The sequence below is a fragment of the Monodelphis domestica genome, chromosome 1 (assembly GCF_027887165.1).
Source record: "Monodelphis domestica isolate mMonDom1 chromosome 1, mMonDom1.pri, whole genome shotgun sequence".
NCBI classification, from domain to species: Eukaryota; Metazoa; Chordata; class Mammalia; order Didelphimorphia; family Didelphidae; genus Monodelphis; species Monodelphis domestica.
In genome coordinates this window covers 477707679-477728431 of record NC_077227.1, presented here as the reverse complement: position 1 = coordinate 477728431, position 20753 = coordinate 477707679, and the positions used below count along the sequence as shown (strand labels likewise).

The 20753-nt window shown below is 38.5% G+C and overlaps 1 protein-coding gene across 11 annotated transcripts in view; it reads right to left on the bottom strand.

Annotated features, from left to right (window-relative positions):
• The window catches only part of EXD3 (exonuclease 3'-5' domain containing 3), a 490105-nt gene that overhangs the window by 251803 nt on the left and 217549 nt on the right, over positions 1-20753 (bottom strand). For 10 of the 11 annotated variants that reach the window (XM_056812745.1, XM_056812746.1, XM_056812748.1 and 7 more), the window contains 2 exons: positions 13806-13973; positions 12861-13028 (listed from right to left, as the gene is read on the bottom strand). In XM_056812745.1, the coding sequence (XP_056668723.1) occupies positions 12861-13028; positions 13806-13973 (336 nt within the window). Of the gene's footprint in view, positions 1-12860; positions 13029-13805; positions 13974-16546; positions 16779-20753 lie in introns of those variants that run through there. The other variant, XM_056812751.1, reaches the window with a different exon arrangement.

The window sequence follows — 20753 nt, the reverse complement described above, 5'->3', positions numbered from 1 at the left end:
CCCTGATGGAAGTAATGGGAGGAGATGCTAAGCAGGAATAAAGGAAACTTGACATATTCTACTGCCAGGAAAAAGAAAGAGAAAAGACTCAATAGTAGTAGTCAAACATACTTCCTTCTTACCTGGCATAATGTTGAAGGAAATGTAGTAAGAAAGGAGAGGTTTTTATATTCAAATTTCAGCTTTTGCTCTCAAAGGGATATATTCTTTATAAGGTGCTCCCTTATCCCCCCCCAGACTTTTTTTTCTTTTAAACCCTTACCTTCCATCTTGGAATCAATACTATGTATTTGGAATACTAATTGGTTCCAAAGCAGAAGATCGGCAAGGGCTAGGCAATGGGGGTTAAGTAACTTGCCCAGAGTCACACAGCTAGGAAGGGTCTGAGGCCAGATTTGAACGTAGGACCTCCCGTCTCTAGGCCTGACTCTCAATCCACTGAGCAACCCAGCTGCCCACCCCAGGCTTTCTTTTCAGATAGCATGGTATCACAGAGGCCCAAAGGCAGTGTGGTATAATGGAAAGTACCCTAAAGGGGTAGTTAGATAGTATAGTGGATAAAGCCACCAGGAGTGGAAACTGGAGGACCTGGGTTCAAATCTTCCTAGATGTGTGACCCTGTGGAAGTTTCTTAATCCCAATTGTCTAGCACTTGCTGCTTTCTGTTTTAGAATTGATACTAAGACAGAAGGTTAGGTTAAAAAAAACAAAACAAAACACTGAACTCAAAGTCAAGACAGCAGTGCTCAAATTTATGCTCTGATATTTACTGTGTGACTTTGTGAAGATTGGATTTAGCTATCTCCTGATTGTAACAATGAAGATGTTAGTATAACAAAATCAGGGATGTCTTGGGAACTTTTCATTACTCCACCCTACCTTGTCTAACAAAAATTGGGAATGTCTGTAACCATGCTTAAGGATTGAGTGTTTAGGAGGATGGCCTTTGATAGAGAAAATGACAAATCAGAAATACCTGACACACCCCTGAGCTGTCCTAAGTCAAGCTTAGACTACCAGTGGTGCAGAGGAGACACAGGAAAGTGATGTAGAATCATCTAGGTTTTTCGCAGGGCTTCTTCTCATTGGGCTCTTTTCGTGGAGATGTGGCTCTGGCTGGCAGTGTGCTAAGTGTTCCGACATCTTGGCATGGTGGCAGCTATTTATCTGGGTTTGACAGTGAGTTTGCCCTTGAGCTAATTCAGGTTCAGGAATCTTAGCTGAGCCCTTTTGGAGTTCAGGCTGATTCCTTCCTCCTTTACTCTCCAAAACTTTATCTTCCTAGAAGCTTCTAATCTTCCCCCTGGCACAAGTCAGGCGGGAGAAATCCTACACCTTTTCCCTCTCCCTTCTTCTTAATTTCTTTCCACTATATTAATTAACATCACCACAAATTTCCAGCTGACTTGGGTATTTTATTTGAGATATCCCATGGCGACCAATAATTAATATAGTTTAGGTCATCCTTTACAACTTTGGACAAGTCCCTTTACCCCAGTTTGCTCATCTATAAAATGGGTATAACAATTCTTATACCACTTGCCTGACAGTATTATTATGAGGAAAGAACTTTGTAAATTTAAAATTACTATATAATGTGAATTATTATTACTGTTATGTTCCAAATAGTCACTAGGTTACCAAACACATCAAACTCCAACTCTCTACATGCCACACAGATTATGAAGCTTAGTATATAGACTTTTAGGCAGGGATCAGGAAGTCTGGGTTCTAATCCTGACTCTGCCACCAAGTAGTCACCACATATGATCTTGAACAAGTCACTTCATGTCTTTGGGTCTCAGATTCCTCATTTGTGAGAAGGTAAGACTAGACACCCTTTAGATTCCCGTCCAGCCCTAAGATCCCATGTTCCTAATCCAGATGGACAGCTAGTGTTCTGGGTTTCATTACTAACAGGAAAAGAACAAATGGGAAGGGGAAGGGAATAAGCATTTATAGAATACCTACAATGTGCCAAGCACTGTGCTAAGTGCTTTGAAAATTAGCATCTCATTTGATCTTCATAACAACTTAGTGAGGAAGGTGCTATTATTTCCCCATTTTATAGTTGAGGAAACTGAGTCAAAGAGAGTTTAAGTGCCTTTCTCAGGGTCACAGAGCTAGTAAGCTTTTGAAGTTGACTCTGAACTCAGGTCTTCCTGACTTGAGTTCAGTGCACTATCCACTGCACCAGAAGAGGTCGTGGGCTACCTGACATCTTAGTGCTTCAGTTTATACCTCTGTAAAACCTATATACTACCATGGATCCTGATTCCTAGATACCCAGGAAAGAGAGCTATAAGAGTCCTAGAAATGGATTTGATTTCCTCTATTGACAGGGATATGTGACAAGACTTGGAAGTAAACCAGGACTATTCAACTATAGAAATTGTATGACTCCAGCTTTTTTGCTCTTGTAGATAGTGTGACTAGTGTTTATATGATTATAGGACAATGATGGCAAACCTATGGCATAGGTGCCAAAGATGGCAAGCAGATCGCTCTCTGTGGGCACGAGGCTACCCTTTCTCCCTCAAAGCTCATTACTAAGACAGGCAGAGGGACTTGGGTGGCGCTGCTCCCCTCCCCCTCTCCACTGCACTTGACAACATTTTTTTACATGCCCCACTGCCAATGGGAACACACAGGGATAAGGTGGGCGGCTCACAGGTGGCAGAACTAGAGGGGAACAGAGCTGGGCCATTTCTCTCCTCCTCTCTACACTAGCTGAGGACATTTCTCAGTTCACCCACCCCTCTGCCCAGTAGCCCAACTTCCTCCCTGTGTGGGGTAAGGGGAAAGGCGAGTCTGGCACTCAGTGGGGGGAGGGGCAGGCATTCAGTTTGGGGAGTGAGGTTGGGGCAGGGTCCAGCACTGTCTCTAAAAGGTTCACCATCACTGTTAAATGGTCATAGACATCATCTAGCCCAACTCCCACTTTTCATAAATGAGGAAAGTGAGGCCCAAAGATTCTTAAGTGATTCGCCCAAGACTGCATTGGCAAAGTGATATTTGAAGTCCTTGGACTCCAAATATAAGGCTCCTTCAACTGTGCAACATGATGTCTTTCAAGTCATTTATTTCTAATGTTGCTTTTCATGTTTCATACATAGGTAATTTCCTAATTTATTTTCCCCTTATTTCTTGCCCTCTATTAAGCCCCTAAATCATTCAGTGTTTTTAAGATATCATGTTTAACTATATATTAAACACCACTAGCTCAAGTAATGATGGCCACCATTTACAAAGTGTTTTCAAAGTTCTTCACCTATAATTTCATCTGAGGCTCACAACAACCCTTCTTACCCTGTTATTATCCCTATGTTATAGATAAGGAAACTGAGGTTGTTAAGTGATTTGCCCATGGTCATATGAAAAGCCATTTGTGGCAAAACTAGAATTTGTCTTCCTGACTTCCAAGTCTAGCTCTCACCTATCTATTTAATTATCAATTAGTCTCCCTCAAATTTAATTAGGTAAAGAGAAAAGAATACCATAGGTAATTCTGATGTTTCATTTAACCAGATCTACAGGATAAACAGTGTTCTAGAAATATCTAACAAATGCATACTGAATTGTATCTTCTTATTATATTCTAATACCAACTTATTCAGTCTCTGAGCCTAAATTCTCCAGATTATCTGTAACATCTTTCCCAGACCGACCCCAATATATGATCTGCTACTAAAGTTACCCTTTTCTTTTCCATTTTATTTCACTCAAATCCATCTGGTTCCACTCTGGTCCCAGTGTCCAATCTGGTATCAAGATTTTGGTTAACTTCTTCCCAAGTGATTAGAAAGGCCTTCTCTCTTACTATCCTCCTCTCAGCTTTTCTGTACTCCATGTTTCACATTATATCTGAAATGATTTTCTATCCCTGTTCTCTAGACCAAATTAAACCAATATTCATATTCTTATAGTAATTTTCCAGTAGTCTGTGGATCAGATGAAAACATCTCACAGCTGATTTTAAAGTAGGTCCTATCCAGTCTCCCCTCTCCCTTAAACAATTGTATATTCTCACCTCCTACTCTTCTCAGCCCAGTTCTCCACTCTAATCAAGTCAAGTTTAATAGTAATCAAGTTACATATGTAGTGTCATTAAGGAAAACAATCATTTTTGAGACAGAGAGATGGTTTACCAGGTTATTTTTTGCAGTGCTGGGAGGAGGAAAGAGACATGTGGCTAGGGAATGGCCCAACTCTTGCAATAATTACAATAAGGACCTCAGGACCATTATATTTAGGAGAAATGCAGTCATCAATATATATCATATAATCAATTAGTTTATATAGCTGACTGTATGAAGGAAGGATAAAGAGGATCAATCTAAATAAATCTAAAAAAGCAATCTAAAAAAAATCATGAAAACAATTTGAGGAATGAGTGATTCTCTTAATAGTTTGTTTTCATTAAACTAACACTAAAATGAATTTACATTCTTGAACTAATAAAGGGGAAGTTGGTCAAGAAATGTTCCAACTGGCCTATGAAAGTCTGTTTGAGGAATGCTTATTCCTGAAAATCTGGTAATACACAAAGAAATAATCCAGAGATGATCATTACAGCTGTTTGTCTCAGCTCCATTAGACTGTAAATTCCTTGAGACTCTGCCAAACCTATGCCCATTCAAGCTCCTGTGTCCAGTATGGTGTCAACACAACAACACAAAGCTAAAGGAAAAGGATAAAAATATCCAACTTTGCAGGATCGCAAAATTTTCTGAATTCTAAAAGATGTTTTGAAATGAAACAGCAAAGGAAAATTCAAAATGATATTTCTTGTGTGGGAAGGAAGAAAAGGAAGGAAAAGGAGAGATAAGAGAAAAGAGAAGAAAGGGAAGGAAGGAGGAAAGTAAACAGAAAGAAAGGAAGAAAAAGAAAGGCTGAAAGAAAGAAAAGAAGAGAAAGGAAGAGCAGAAAGAAAGAAGGAAGGATGAGAGAAAAGAAGTGAGAGAAAGAAAGAGAAACAAATAGAGAAAGAATGGCAGTTTGAGTAAAAAGTTAGACTATAAGATTAGATTTAAGTCAATTTTTCCCAGAAAAAGATTGTTCCTATAGTTTAATAAATATGGTAATTTAACGATGATACAGAAAGCACAAGAAGCCAGTGTGGGAATTCAGTCACTGCAGGAGGCCCAGCCCAGGATTTGGGGGAGATAGAGAGAATAGTGGTAAGCTTTGGGTCAAATCAAAGGTCTGTTTTATAGGCAAGAGCCTGGACCTCAGGGGTATCAGAATCAACACTAGGAAAAATATCTCCTATAACACATACCCACTGATCTACGTAATGTATATTATCGTAATGTATATTATACATTATTATGTAATGTATATTATATTATCATCATTATCCAAGTATACAGCAATGATGTTTCAGACTTTAATCGATCCAGTGGCAATTACATCAACCTCTTGGGCATCTCCCTTGACCTACGTGACTGAGAAAAGAAGTGAGAGCACCAGAACATAAATGTAATGGAAGCAGAAACAGGCAGGAGCACAAAAAGAAGGCAGACTTGATGCTTCAAGAATTTGCTAATGGATGACATGAAGATGTTCCAAGTAACTAGTGGAAAGAGAAATGCAAATTAAAACAACTCTGAGGGTTCTTTCACCCACAAGGGTCCTTATACCATGCAAAATGGCAAAGATAAAAGATAGAACAGTTAATGCTGAAGAGGCCATGGGATGATAAGTATCCTGGTGCACTGCTAATGGAGCTATGAAGTGGTTGAACCATTCTGGATTTCAGTTTAGGAAATTCAAAAGAAAATCATGATTGTCCATATCCTTGGACTTTGTAATCCTACCCCTCAGCATATACACTAAGGAATTAAAAACCAAGGCATAAAATATGTCAAAATATTTACAGCAGCACTCTGTGGTAGCAAAGAAGTGGAAACAAAATGGGTGCCCATCAACTAGTGAATGGCTGAAAATAAAAACAACCTATGGCCTATAACTGCAAAGAAATATTATTGAGCAATAAGAAATGATGAATATGAAGAATCCAGAGAAAATGGAAGGTATGTATTAACTGATAAAGACAGAAATAAGCAGAAACAAAAGACTATATACAATGACTATATTAATGTAAATAAAAGTAAAGCTGAACTTTGAATAACGACAAAGACAATGAGGGTTCCAGACAAGAGATAATAAAACATACCTCCACCCTGGTGGCAGAACACTAAGGAATTGCTCATAGAGAATAGGGTGCACATTGCCAGACTGTACTGGATGCTTTCACGTAAATGTTTTTCTTGATCCAATGGGAGGGTTCAGTGGGGTTTAGGGGATTGGAGTGGGAAATGAGGATAACATACAGACAAAAGGCATCAATAAAATGAATTTTTTTTTAAAAAGAATTTACCAAGAGTTGGATGCAACCTTAGCATCGAGAGATGGAAAACAACTGTAGCAGGCAGTCTGCTCATGGAAAGTCTTCAGAAGCAGGTGGCCTTGTTTTAAACCAACAGGCAGACTTGACTCTGAGGCAAAGGTGACTCAACAGCAAGAGAACCAGTAGCAGGGTCAGTCTTGGTCCAATCTTGGTCCAAATGACAAACCAAGTGACAAACCAGTCTTGGTCCAAATGACAACCTGTCTTGCTACTGGAGTGTAAGGAAATGAGAATGATAAGCTGGTTATTAGCACTCCCCTTATACTTGGACAAATCATCTTTTCAGGGGGGAGCACCTCACTGTATTATCCTAACAATTGTAATTGGTCAGCAGGAGAACTGGGAGGTATACCCTTTCACAAAGCACCTCTTACATACAGTGGTTAAGAAAATGGAGACAACAGGAAAATCCTGTGACTTCAGAGACTACAGTCTTTGAAAGGAAGCAGTGAGATGGTTTGTTTTTGCACCTATCTTGGATCTCACCAATAAAGCAACAGGGCCTGAGCCTGCTTGGGGACATTGTATTCTAAATCATTTGTACTCTTTTCAGGAATTGGAGGCAGCAGTAAGGGCTGCGAGTCATCAAAAACATTGCTTACTGGTCTTATACAATGAAAATTTATCCCAGCTTGCTTTGGAAACACCACCTGATTGAAGAAATCCTGCAGCCTTTCCCAAAAGACTGTAGTGACAATACTCAGAGAAACCCATGGGACAGAAGTCACCTGATGTTTAAAAAAATTATACTGTCAACATATGTCCACATCTTCCTTGAAGATATCCCTGAAAATTCATGTCCTTTAGGAAACCTTTACTGACTAACATTACCTTACACATTGGTTGTTTCCATTTTGTATTTCAAAAGATTTCTCTCTGGTCTGCATTTTGCTATTTGCAATTTGATAATTGTTTCTAGCTGAGTTTGGTTTCTTTTTTCCCCCTAAGCAGACTATGAACTCCTTCACAATCTGAACTTCCTACATCATGAAGTACTATCTTCCCCTCTATTTTCCTCAGCATCTAGTCCACAGTTTGGCATACGTAGAGCAATTGGGAAATTGAAAATGGCACCATACTATCTACAGGTCTTGGGAGTTTATAATAATACAAAAGCACACAATAATCACACCTTAATGCTGCATTTTCATGGTTAAAGAGTCTGGTCTATGCACGCAAGTCTTCATTTTATGACTATAGGGGCTGGAGACAAAAAGCTGTCTACTTCCTCACCAGGGGCAGGAGTGATCATTCTGATGGGAAGAATATCTTAGGCAGCCAATAGAGAAGCAGTAGAACATCAAAGTAGAAAATTATTCTCTCCGGTTGTGAACCAATGAGATCAATTTATGAAAGAGATGAAAAAAATCCAAACATTTTTATGTTTCAAATTTTAGGCAATCAGTAGTTCTTGGATGTTGCCTTTTATCTACTTCCATAAAGAATAGAGCTTATGAAAAGAATTCAACTCTACCCTATGATTTTTATTATTATGAGTAATAATTACCATGTGAATACCAACACAAAGCCAACCTTCCAATCAAAAGGCTGTAGAGATGCTTGTCTCCAAAAATGGGAAACCACCCAGCTCTTTACCCAGATGTGAACATCTGACATACAAAAGTAACTGTCCCATAGTTTCCTACTTAGGCATTTTGCTTTTACATAAAATTGAAGTGATGCAAATAATGAAAGAAAATAGTGCCCTGTTGTAGAGAGAAGCCTGAGGGTTTTTTCTAGGTCAGAAATATTTCTGGTTGTGACATACTAAAAAGATTATTTATTGTTTCTTTCCTAAATGCAGTCCACTGCCACCTGTTCGGAATGGACTATAAAGCTGTTAAACAAGAACAGAACTTTGATGCTGATTGTTAAAACAAGTTTCACTAGATCTAACCTTAGAAGCATTTACTACTTGGTCCTGAAGCAAAGGAATTTGATTTTTTTTAAGTAAAGCTATCTTTTTACCTTGATAAGCTGTTTAAAAAATGTAAATAAAATAACTCAGTGGACAAAAGAGGGCATTCATTCCACATAAAGACAGCAGCCACCCTTAGACATGAAATATCGCAGCACATTAAGTCATGAGACCCTGCTAATCAAAGCTGACAGGGTCCTGAATGTGATTTCTGCTGAGACTTAGCGATATCATGGGGCATTGAAGCATGCACAGCCTGCCAGGCTGCCCCTGTTCATGTGACAATGGCTTTTATTCGAAAAAGGGGCCTGTAAGGGACAAGAGTTCCCTTTGTCTTTAGATTCCTGCATTTGGAGTGCAAGAGAGGTTCATTCAACCAGCCCCAGACACTCTTTGAAAGGCTGAAGTGTAACATAAGATGACCATGAAACACTAGCTTGCCTTCTGCCTACCCTTCATTCTTTTAAAGCACAGCCTGGCCTATTCAGAGTCTCTTCAGAGAATAGCATCGCACTATATTAGCCGCTAGTCTGCTGAATTCCATCATTGTTCAGAAAGGACCAGCAGCCATCTTGGTTTCCATAAAGCCATTCACCAATGCTGAAACAGAGAGCTCAAGAAAAGGTTTCTGAAAGGCTACAATGCCAGCACCGACTTCGAGTCCTGCGAAACACATGGTATACACTTCACTTGGTCCAGACCTAGTCTGAGTACGATGCTTTAAGATAGTAACTCTGACAGTCATATTTAAATTAAAATACAAGTCACTGTCAGAGAACTTCATTCACTGAATGAGGAAAACATACAATTCCAGGATACATTTGTAAGGGCATCAAGTAAACCTTTTAGATTTCTGCTCTGCTCACTCCTCTTAAGAACTAAGGATGTCTGCCCAGACACTGTACAGAGGGAGCTCCATTTAAGAGATCAAAAAAGACAGGCTGGATTCTTGCCTCTCCCAGTGGTTTGAGGAGTCTGACAATGAGGTAACTGAACACTGGGATACTGCTAAACACCCTAAATAGCCCCTGCTATATATTTGCTTCTATCGTTAGGCATCATCCTTATTTACAGTCAGAAAAGTGCAGCTTCAACTCACCTCCTGTGGAGCAACTGTGCCATCAAGTGGCTGGGAATGTGGGGCTCACATGAGAGAGCTTCTTTTGCTCATCCCTGGAAATAGCTACTGTTACTTCTGTCATAAGAATTAGTCAAGTTTGTATTAAATGCTCTTAGAGCTGGTACATCTTTAATTTAAAACGAAGGAACAGAGAATAGCAAAATGCTATAGTAGATAAGCTAAGTTGCAGGGTAAGAGTGTTTGCTTAGAATTTTTATTTGAATGCTAGATGTCTTTTTTCAAAGAAGACAATCCAAAAACCATCATCAGATGCCATTTACTTATTTTTTAATTGATTTTATCTTTTAAGCTGTCCTGTCTTTTAAATCTACAAGTAAAGAAAAAGGGATCCTACAGGTGAGACAGAAGAAAGATACACATTCCTTTTGGTCTTCATATCAAAGGACCCTTCCTTTTTTACATTATTCCAGGTGAGTAGAGAACTAATAGTAGTAAAGTAATAAAGAACACTAGAAGAGTGAAAAATGATCAATGGGTTTCTCACAGACTTTCTGAAAAAATATTCCAGGTTTCCCAATTTAAGAAAAAATATGTATGGAAATTACAGGAGGCTTTCTGAGTCTGTGCTCATTAAAGTAATGAATGAAATACCAAAGTCATTAATGCTGGTGGAACATCTGACAGGGAATATTTCTTGACAATATCTGAGTTATTTTCTTGCCCATTAAGATTTATGGTATCACCATCATCTTCACCAAGTATTAAATGAGAACTTGGTGTGTGCAGAACCCCAAAGAGTGCTGGGGCTATGCAGAGGTGCAGATCCTATCCTGGTTTTTCAAGGACTCTGCAGTCTGGTTGGAGAAGCAGAACACATACGTAAAAAGATAAAACACCACTCTGCCCTGGTCAGAATACAGATGTTTATTTATGTTTAGTTCTGGCTACCATATTTTTAGGAATAAGGTTGCCAAACCTGAGCACATCAAGAGGATGGGTGAGGAATCTAGGGATGTTAAGTCTAGAGCAGAAAAGACTCAGAGAGAACCTAACAATTGTTATCATGCATCAAAAGGGTCATCACGCACATTACTCTATGCTGCTCTAGAGGGCAAAACTAAGATCAATGGAAATAATTTATAGGGAGGAAGATTTTTGGCTCTATATAAGAAAGAACTAACAGCTGGAGCTATCCAACAATGGAATAGGCTGCTTTGTGAGGTAGTGAGGTCTCTGTCAACAATATTTGTGAACAAACTGAATGACTTCACCATGAATTCTATACTGGGGATTGCTGTGCTAGGTAGGAAGTTGGAATAAATAACCTCAAAGTTTCCTTCTAACTGAAATTTTATGATTCCAGATGGCAGAAGGTCTCTGCACACATTTTACAATGTATAAAGTGTTTTCACACACATTTATCTCATTTGACCCCCAAAGCAACCCTATGAAGTAGGTGGTGTATGCATATTTATCCCCATTTTGTAGCAGAAACTAGGACTCAGGCAGTTTCAAATGACTAGTAAGTGGTAGAGTTGAGACCAGAACCCTAAACCTACTATTCTCTCTATTGCAACATACTTCCTCCAACCCAGGAGTAAGTGCCCATACATGAGATTTTTTTTTTTTGTATAAAAATGATCCCCAGACAGGCAACTGTGACAGCAGAGTTTGAAGCATGTGGATGCAGCCTTGGAGCCAGGGACATCTGGTCTCAAGCCCCATCTTCTATATACAATTGATATGCCACCCTGGAAAGTCACATAAGCTCTCGTTGCTCTGAAGAACTGGATGTAAAGCAGATCTGTGTGACTGGAGGGGGTTTCCTCCTCATCTAGGAATCCTCTCTACCAATAAAATCACAGGTCTAGTCTCAGTCCCAGCCCACAGATCTACAATAAGCCTTATAGATGCTATAACACAGCAGTGATTGCACAATGTGTACCTGTGAATAGTTCACAGGCACAGCATCTGCTTAAATGAGAATGAATTGGCCGTCAACAACACTGTTCTACCCATCTTATTATATCTATCTTGTATTATACACCTCTCTTGTACCTCAGAGAAGCTTCAGTGGTCTCCCACAACCCAGTTGACAAGAAGATCTAGGCAATGGGGAAAGCTGGGAGCCCACCCACAGAAGCTGTTAAATCAGGAAGCTCTGGACCTCCCCAGGCACTCAGAGAGTGCCTTGGAGCAGCAGAAACTCAAACAGCCTACCTGGAAAGGGAGGAGTCAAGACAGGCAACCACCAGAGCCAGGTCAGATTCTGGGTACCTCCATTCTTACAGTACAGTGGCCTCAAAGGTATTTGTTCTCTATTAGATAGCGCCCCCCCCCCCCCAAATGATCAGTCTACCATTTCTGGGCAGTTTATATAGCTAGAAAGATATTGAAGACCTATGATTACATTTGTGTGGGTGCTGTGCCCACTAATGAAAGTAAACATGTACTGATATCTTAGTTGATGGTTTCATGAGATGTTTGAGCCAAAAATATTTATCACCTGGAGGTTAAACTCTAGGGATGAGGCTCCTTAAGCTTAGCTAAGCTGATCTATGGATGACAGAGTTAATTACTAGGATTATACTTGAAGCTTTTGCAAAGTAGTAGGGCTTTCCAGAGCTTATGCCTCACTGGCAGAATCCTCTAGAATGCAGGGTAATATCCATGTTTTGAGGAGAACTCTGGTAGAGGTCAAGGGATTCATTATTAATTTTATGTTCAGGAAAATTTAATGATGTTTTATCAGGAAAATCAAAACTAAAAAAATGTGATGGACATTTCTCTTGAAAAATAATAATTCTTAAGTATTTAGCAAGATTCCTTTTTTTCTCCAAAAAGATCTGAATCCTTAATATGCAATAGGTGATACGGTGTTGGATTTGTAGTCAGAAAAACGTGGATTTGAATCTCCGTTCTGACACTTATCAGCTCTCTGAGCCTCAGTTTTGTGGTCAATAAAATGGGGACAAGAATACCCATAGTACCTACATTACCAAGTTATTGTGAGGTTTGAATAAGTCTATATAATGTATTCTGCAAACTTTAAAACACTATTTCTAAATGTCAGTTATTATTATTATTATTATCAACATATCATGCTGGTAAGATTCCCAAGACCATCAATCAGAGCAGGGGAGAGGAGGTCAACTTTTCCTGTGGTTGACTTGCTTTCTAAACTCTCTTATAACTGGAAAAAAGATTTAGTTCCAATTGGAAAGGGAATTCACTTTCATTTCTCATTCTCTTATAATGACTTAGTTCCTTCTCTAATGAAAAGATACAGACTTGGAGACAAAGGAAGTAGTAACTATGCTGTGGCTATAGTATGTTACTGCCATTAGGAAACAGAATTTATCCCTGGGGGGAAAAAGAGGTTAGCTGGATTTATTTCATTCACAGCAACAGTCCTGGATCTGAAAACCACATTAAAAAGTCATACTCACTTCTTTGTACTTTCCGTTATGGTACAGGTGATTGACATTTCCAAGCAAAGTGTTCCGGTCTGCTTTCTGCAACTGATAAACGCTGATCAGGGGCTCAAGGAGATCACTCTGGCTCTCAGCAAGAACCCCAAGTGCTCGAGCCTGCAACTTCTTCAGGTTTGAGTCAAACTAGGGAATCAGATACACATAATTTCACTTTAATAGCATGTACTATGCTTATGAAACCCTACCACTAGACCAAGAGTCTTTAACCTGGGGGCTGAGAACTTTAAAAAATGTATTTTGATAAATGTATTTCAATATAATTTGCAATTATATTGTAATTTGTAACCCTTTGTATCTTATACATCTTATATATTTTCTTTTCTGCATTTAAAAATAACATTTGGAGAAGAAGTCTATGGGTTTCACCAGAGGGCCACAAGCATTAACACTTCGACCAGATAGTGCTCCCATCATCAAGCATGGGAGATGGAGGCTCAATTTCTAGGATACCGAACCACAGAATGTTAGGATCTGGAGAGGCCCTCAGAGATCATTTAATTCAAACTTGAGGTTTTATAGCAAGGATAAATGAAACCCGGAGAGGTGAGGAATTTGTCCAACATCACATAATGAGTGCCAGAGCTCTCAGAAGCCATAAGTACTGAAAGGCAAATATGAACACAGAACAACATATTTCAGGAGACGGGTTCAACAGAGGGTTTCTAATACTCATTCTGATGGTATCTCAGGTCATTTAGGTCTTTGTTCTATTAAGCTATATACCTAATGACAAATTACGATTTTGGTAAACCTCAAAGCTACATTAACTTCTCCAGCAGGATTATAATCACTATAGGAGAAGCCAATTAGATGTAAGAGAAAGGACTGTGGGACCCTGAAAAATGTGGGTTCTGGAGACAGAAACATCTTTATCTCTAGTCTGTGCTTCTTGGCCCTAACCTCTGGTTCCCTAGAGTGCTCCTTCAGCCAACAAGCTAATTCATCAGCGATGTAATATTCCAAGGAGTGTCCTTTCCCCTTCCAGCCTTTACAGCTCTCCAGCATGTCCAGAAGGCCTGCGAATGGGTCTTCTAGGGTCGCGAATCCTTGCCTGGCTACTTCCCGAAGCTGCAGAGACACAAAAACCACATTGTCAGGCATTTGAAGGTTCCTACGGCTCCCTTCCCCCATTTTCAACACAAAGGTTTGGGATTTTTTTAAAATTTAATCTATTCAGAGAGGTAACTGTTGCTATTCAGCCACCATCCTTGCCCCCACTGACTTTTCATACCACTAAAGATTCCTTTCTGGTCCACTGCACCCCAAGCCCAACAAGGAAAACAGCAATTGTCCACACTAATTATCCCATAAAGACAGAAAGGTTGTTCTGCAGGGCAGACAAAGGGGCTTGTTTTTTATCTGGAAGGTGGTGATGGTGAAAGCAGACAGGTTTACAAGCTGCTTTATCTGCAGCCCCAACATACCTGGGCTGAGCAAGGAATACAAATAAAGCTCGCTTTCTCTTTACTCTCCCCAAACTCAGACTTATCATATAATAGTTGCTGCCAAAAATAATCAGCCTAACACCTGGGAGCCACAATTGGGGGCAGGGGTGGCAAACAAACCAGAGGAACAAAATAAAGAGTCTAGCAAAGTCGAGCTTAAAAACATCTTTTAAAACTAAGTTTTCTTTTAGCAAAATGAAAGAAGCAACAAATGACTTCTGCTGCCTCAAGAAAGTGTTTTTATGCACATCTTTCCATTTCAAGTTATTAGCAAAATAAGAAATTTAAAAACAATAACATCAAGAAAAGAGAAAATACTGTTAAGCTTTGAATGAAGGAAAACTCCATATTGAAAACTTTGGGAACTGGAGTTTAAAGCACAGGGAAAAATATGGAACATTTTTATATGGCAGATTCTCCCTATCTAATATATACAGTCCCAAGGCAATTATTTTAAAATGTTTACATTAGGGGGTGTTTCCAAGGAGTTTAGAAAAGCTGGCATGGCATTCGTTAATACCCACACAGTGCCCTTCATCTCACGATAAATAGATTGGAGGAGGTATGAGGAAAGGACGAGAGAGGTCTCTACCAACAGTCACTACCTTTCTTCTAGTTAAATTATAAACTCCAGAAGATGCTTCTTTTCAGCCTTTAGCGAACATTCTTAATTTACTGTGTATTCAATTCCCAAGGAGAGAACTGCCATGTTATGTTAACCAAGAAATGCAATGGAGGAAAAGGAGAAAATTTTGTATATGGTCAGCTATTTTCTGTATCTTTTCTACAGGGCTGCAAATAGATGCTTCCATTTCGAAAAATGTTAACATAACAGTATTAAATCTATTTTCTGCATTTTAGAGTTTCATTAATATCTGGGTAAAAGGGCTTCTTTTTTTAGGAGCTGGGCTCCTTTTTGGCTCAGTCATTTCTATACCAAATTACAATGATTCAGTAGCACTGGGACTCTTTCTTTTTGACCACTGGGTCTATAGCACTCAGGGTCATTCCTCCCACCTCTATGCCCCCAACTCCATACATACAGGAGAGAAGGGAGTATGCAAGAAGCTGTCAGTGTTCCATGCTTAGCACATATATCTTCTCTGACTCAGAGGAAGATATAGGATGTTGTGTGACATTTTCCAAAGCTCCTTAGGTCTCTCCTGGTTTGTCAAAGGTAATCCAGATTTCAAAGGCCAATACCATGGAATAATATAAAAAAATTTTAGTTTCTGAACAAAGAAAGAGGAAGCATGCTGGAAAGGTACCAAAATTGTACTCCCCGGCCCCTGACACACACACACACATACACATACACTTTTTTCCTCCTTCAGAAGCAATTGCACATGCCTCACATTATTAAAAAGGTATGGCTCATGTGAGCCATGTTCTCATTGCCTTCTAAAAATGTATTTCTTTAACATACTACCTCATGCTCACTACAAGGGCAGTTCTGTGACTTAAGAGTCTGAAAAGGGGGCAGCTAGGTGGTTCAGTAGATAGAATGCCAGGCCTGGAGTCAGTAGGACCTGGGTTCAAATCTGTCCTAGTTGTGTTTCCCTGGGCAACTTACTTAACCTGGTTAGACTAGACCATGACCTTCTGTCTTAAAGTTATTACTAGGGCAGAAAGTATGGATTAAAAAAAAGTTTGAAAAGGAAATTAAACATGGCTGGCAGCAGAAATGGTTATAGTAGCATTAATAACAATTCACAAGTCAATAATATTTTTCCTCTAATTACAGAAATCTCTAGAGGGATTGCTTAGGACTTCTAATCCACAAATCTCTAGCAGTATCTTGGAATTTGGGTTTTAACACAATATGTTTTCAATATACAGCTGCCTTTAAAGGAGAATTCTAAGAGTAAGAGAAATGTTCTTCAGTAACCTGAAGTCATGTGCATTAGAGTAATAGGCCCAGGAGAAACGGGCTGGGCAAGCTCCAGAAATTGAGTCAATTAGTCAGAAAGATGCTTTTAAGTTTTGGTTCTTCCCGGGGGCCTCCCATTCCCTTTCCATCAGAAAGCCTCCACAGCCCCACATAAAACAGAATGCTGACTCAAGAGAGTGATCAGGAGATCTAGCCCAAGGCTAAGGCTTTCCTCAAAAATCATCTAATTGCTCCAAACCTTCATTCAGCAATCACAGAATCATTCTTATATTTTTGCTTCTATGGTATAAATTGTTCTCACTTACAAAGAAAATCAATTTCCTACTGTCACAGCATGATTGAGTGAGAAGTAAGCCATCTTTCCTCATACTCCTACTACCAAGCTCTACTAGTCAGGTGCCTGAATCATCCTTTTCAATGCTCTAAGAAATCCAGTCTGAAAAGTAAAGAAGATATTTTTCTATATGACATTGGATAAGTTCCTGTTTAAAGTGTACTTATAAAGTGAAATGTCTGATATTTAACAGACATGGAGACTGCAGAGCTGTGGGCATGATCCCCTTGGACAGACAGCAATACATTAAATGTGACAATATTCCAAACGTTCATCTTCAGTGCTCCTGAGACAAGCCTGATCAGGGAGAAGAACTAGAACTTGTGTGTAATATACTAATTGGGACAATGTGGGTGTCACAAAGTGGTTGTCTACAGCATATTCTTCTTAATACATTCTGGCATAAATTTTCCATATTTTATAAGCATATCTGATTCTGATGGAGTCTCAAGTAAGTTTGATAAAATCTGATTAAATATAAGTAATCAAACTGAATACTGATTGTAACTCAAAAGGAGCTACAAAGACATAGCTACAAGACATTTTACTGGGTGGTTTGCAAACTGCCTCTGTGGAAATTCTAAGAATGATTTGAATTTATTTAACAAATATTTGCAAAATGGCTATTATGTACCAAATCTTATTAGACAGCATTAGTATCACTCAAATAAGTACAACCTTCCCAGATAACTACTTTATATTCATTCACTCCTCTAGGCCATCATAGCATTATTCCCAAGGTAGTCATAGTCAACTAACATTTATTAAGAGCCTACTATGTGCCAGACACTGTGTTAAGTGCTGGGATACAAAGAAAGACAAATATTTTTTTCTATAGTTTATTATGTTATTTTTGTATTTATCACTCCCACCAAATGATAAGATTTTTTGAGGGCAGAGTTTGTATCTAATTTCATTTTTGTATCACTCTGTACTCCAAAGAGGGCCAGAGCAGAAACCTAGTCAATATTTTCAATCAACAAAATCATTTGATCGCATAAATAGTATATTTATTAAATAGTAGTCACTTCACTTTATAGTTATACTTTTTACATATAAATTTTTTTTCTTTTATAGACATTCTAACTTTATTAGTTTTTAAGATCTCTCTGTTTACTCCTTCCTCTACATTAACATATAACATATAATTACAGATTGTTTATTATGCTACTTAGAGAGACCAGATTCTAGCTCTTATTCTCTAGTTCTCACTCTGCTAAGGCTGGCCTTTCTTCAAGGCTAGAGGAACGAAGGTAATATTAGGAGTATGGCTGCTGGATTGGGCAGCTAAAATATACTAAAGGACTCTTTTTGCCTCTTCTATATATTGATAAACCTTCCCCCAATCCAACCTTGTTATACAGCACCACTAAGCTAAGTATCTTTTTCTTGTGTTCTTAAACATTGTTAAGATTTGTAGCCAGAGGCAGCTACATGGCTCACTGGATGGAAAGCCAGGTCTAGAGATTATGAGTGTGAAACCTACTACCTCCCTTTATGATTATAATAGTATTAGCCTTTATGATTATTTTCATAATACAATCATTATTTTTGAGTTAATAGTCAAATAATATAGTTTGCTGTATAAAAGTTAGCTGTAAAAAAATACAGTTTAGAGTGGTATCAAATCTTGTTTATAGTCATTTTGACCTTAAGCCTATAACCCCAAAGTTTCTATCAAGTCTACCACACCCTGTTGGTTGCAAGCCTTAGAGAGTTAGGAAGGAGGAGGGAGGCTTGCTTTGGGTGCAAGCTCAGAACAGTCAGTAAGGAGGTAGAGGCCTGCTCTTGGGTGTAAAAAAAAAAATCAGTATTTCATAATTGTCAGCAGGAAACCAATTAGCTTTGGCCTTGAAAAAGACAGCCATAAAATTTGACCTACCACCCATAGTGATTTAATGGTATTTTTGTACTTTCCAGCTTATTTAGCACTTGCATCATTGGCTAAGACCTGCCTATGTGAAAGACATGTACATCCATTCTATTTTAATTTTTAATTGTATCATTTTATCACTATGTCATTTGTCATAAGATTTCTCTCTATAAAGAAGGCTATCTCCTAAGACTTGGGGTCTTTGGTTCTGATGTTTACTGGAGTCCAGCTTTATTGTGAAGTGGGCTTCCTCTCAATAAACCTATTATTTAGCTTGGCGTTTTATATTGGTGTGATAAATTTTCCATATAAGATGGAAATTCTTGGTTCAAATCTGGCCTCAGACACTTCCTAGTTATATGATCCTGGGCAAGTCACTTAATCCCAATTGCCTAGCCCTTGTCACTTTTCTGCCTTGGAGCTGACACAGTATTGATTCCAAGACAGTAGGTAAGGGTTAAAAAAAAAGATTTGCATCCAAAACATCAGATGAATGTAATGATGGAAGGGAAGGGTTCTTTGTGAAGAGAAGAACTCAAAATTAGGAAAGTTGCTCTCTCTCTCTCTCTCTCTCTCTCTCTCTCTCTCTCTCTCTCTCTCTTTCTCTCTCTATGTATATATATATATATATATATATATATATATACACACACACACATATATATATATATGCTAAGAGCAAATGTCTCAAATTATCATGTTTATATATATATAAAAGATGCATTCTTAGTATCTATAGTTGAATTATTGTCATAAACAAAGTATCATAGCAAATCTTTAGTTATTCTTTCTATGGTCTTTTTTCAGTCATTTTCATTAGGAGTTATATATTTCTATATAATACAGAAAAGTTATGAAACCTTTTTTTTTAAAGGGGAGAAAGAAATGGGACCAGGACTCAAAATTCTAGAATATCACTGGTATAGAGTAATGGTCTCCAAAGGTTTTTGACTAGATACCGTAGGGAAAATGTGAGCATGAATGTTCAATATGTCTACATTTACTTATTCATAAATTATACAGATTGCATTACTATGACAATTAATGAAATAATAAATATGTATAACTATGTATATCATATAACTTATACCAAGATAGAATTTTTAAATGGATAAGATGAAGATGAAGCAATATCTGATATTAGGGTTGATAGGAAGTCACTAAAATTTATCATATAGGTCAATGACGTGGTTGGATCTTAGCTTAAAGGAAATCATTTTGTAAGCTATAAAAAGATGGAGTAGGGAAGAGATAGACTTGAGGCAGGAAAACTAATGAGAGAACTGTGGCAATGGTGCAAGAGAGAGGTGGTATGGTTCTGAATGAGGGAGGGACTGATACAAGAGATATTGTGGAGGAAAAAAACAAAACTGGTCAACTGAATGGATCTATGGAGTAAAGAAGAATGCAAAGCAGAAGATGATACAGAGATGGGCCACCTAGGTAACTAGAAGGGTTTCTTTCCCTCATCAGTGACAGGGAAGAGTGGAAGAAATTTGGTTTGGCAGAAACCAATGAGTTTCCTTCCGATATGTTTGGACTTTATAGCCATTGATCCACCTTCATGCCTATCCTAGAGACAATATTCTTACCTCCCTCTAGTATTTCCCCCTAATTCTAACTTGAACTGCCCTCCCTTCTCCCCAAACTCCCCAACCCTGAACTCCATTCTGTAGAGTCTTCTGACTGAGAGGTGAACTTTTTGTCTTATCTTGTTGGTAAGCAGGCCTGCAAACCATTTTCCAGCCATTTAATTAACGTTATCATGCCACTCATTATCAGGTAAATTATAATTGCCATGAGAGGCCTATTCCTGCTTCAGAAGGAGGGAAGTTAGGGCTTGTATAACAGAAGGAAGGGTCAAAGTAGAGGAATTTCAGGAGATCAGGTACTTATGGTTGTCCTAGAAATGAACCTCATGAATGGTTGTCATGGGGAGGAGGCATTGCAAACAAAGAGGTCTACTACTTCGAGTCACTCTGTTACTCTACTTTAGAAACCACTGGCTCAGGGAATTTCTGATAAAAAAAAATTTCCTTTACTAATGAAGATCAATTTGACCTCAGCAACTTACAGTCTTAGAGGGTTGCCTGAAGTCAATGACACAGCCACAAGACCTGAATTTGGTCTCCCAGATTTCACAGGTCAGCTCTCTTTCCACTATAGGGCTGCCTCCAATCATTTCTAAGTAATGACATTTTGACAAGTTTACATATGCTTACAGAATCTGCAGCTTAGATTTTGTTTACAGGTGATATATGTCTCTCTAGAGTGCTGAACTCTTGCAAGAATGTTTTCCATTATT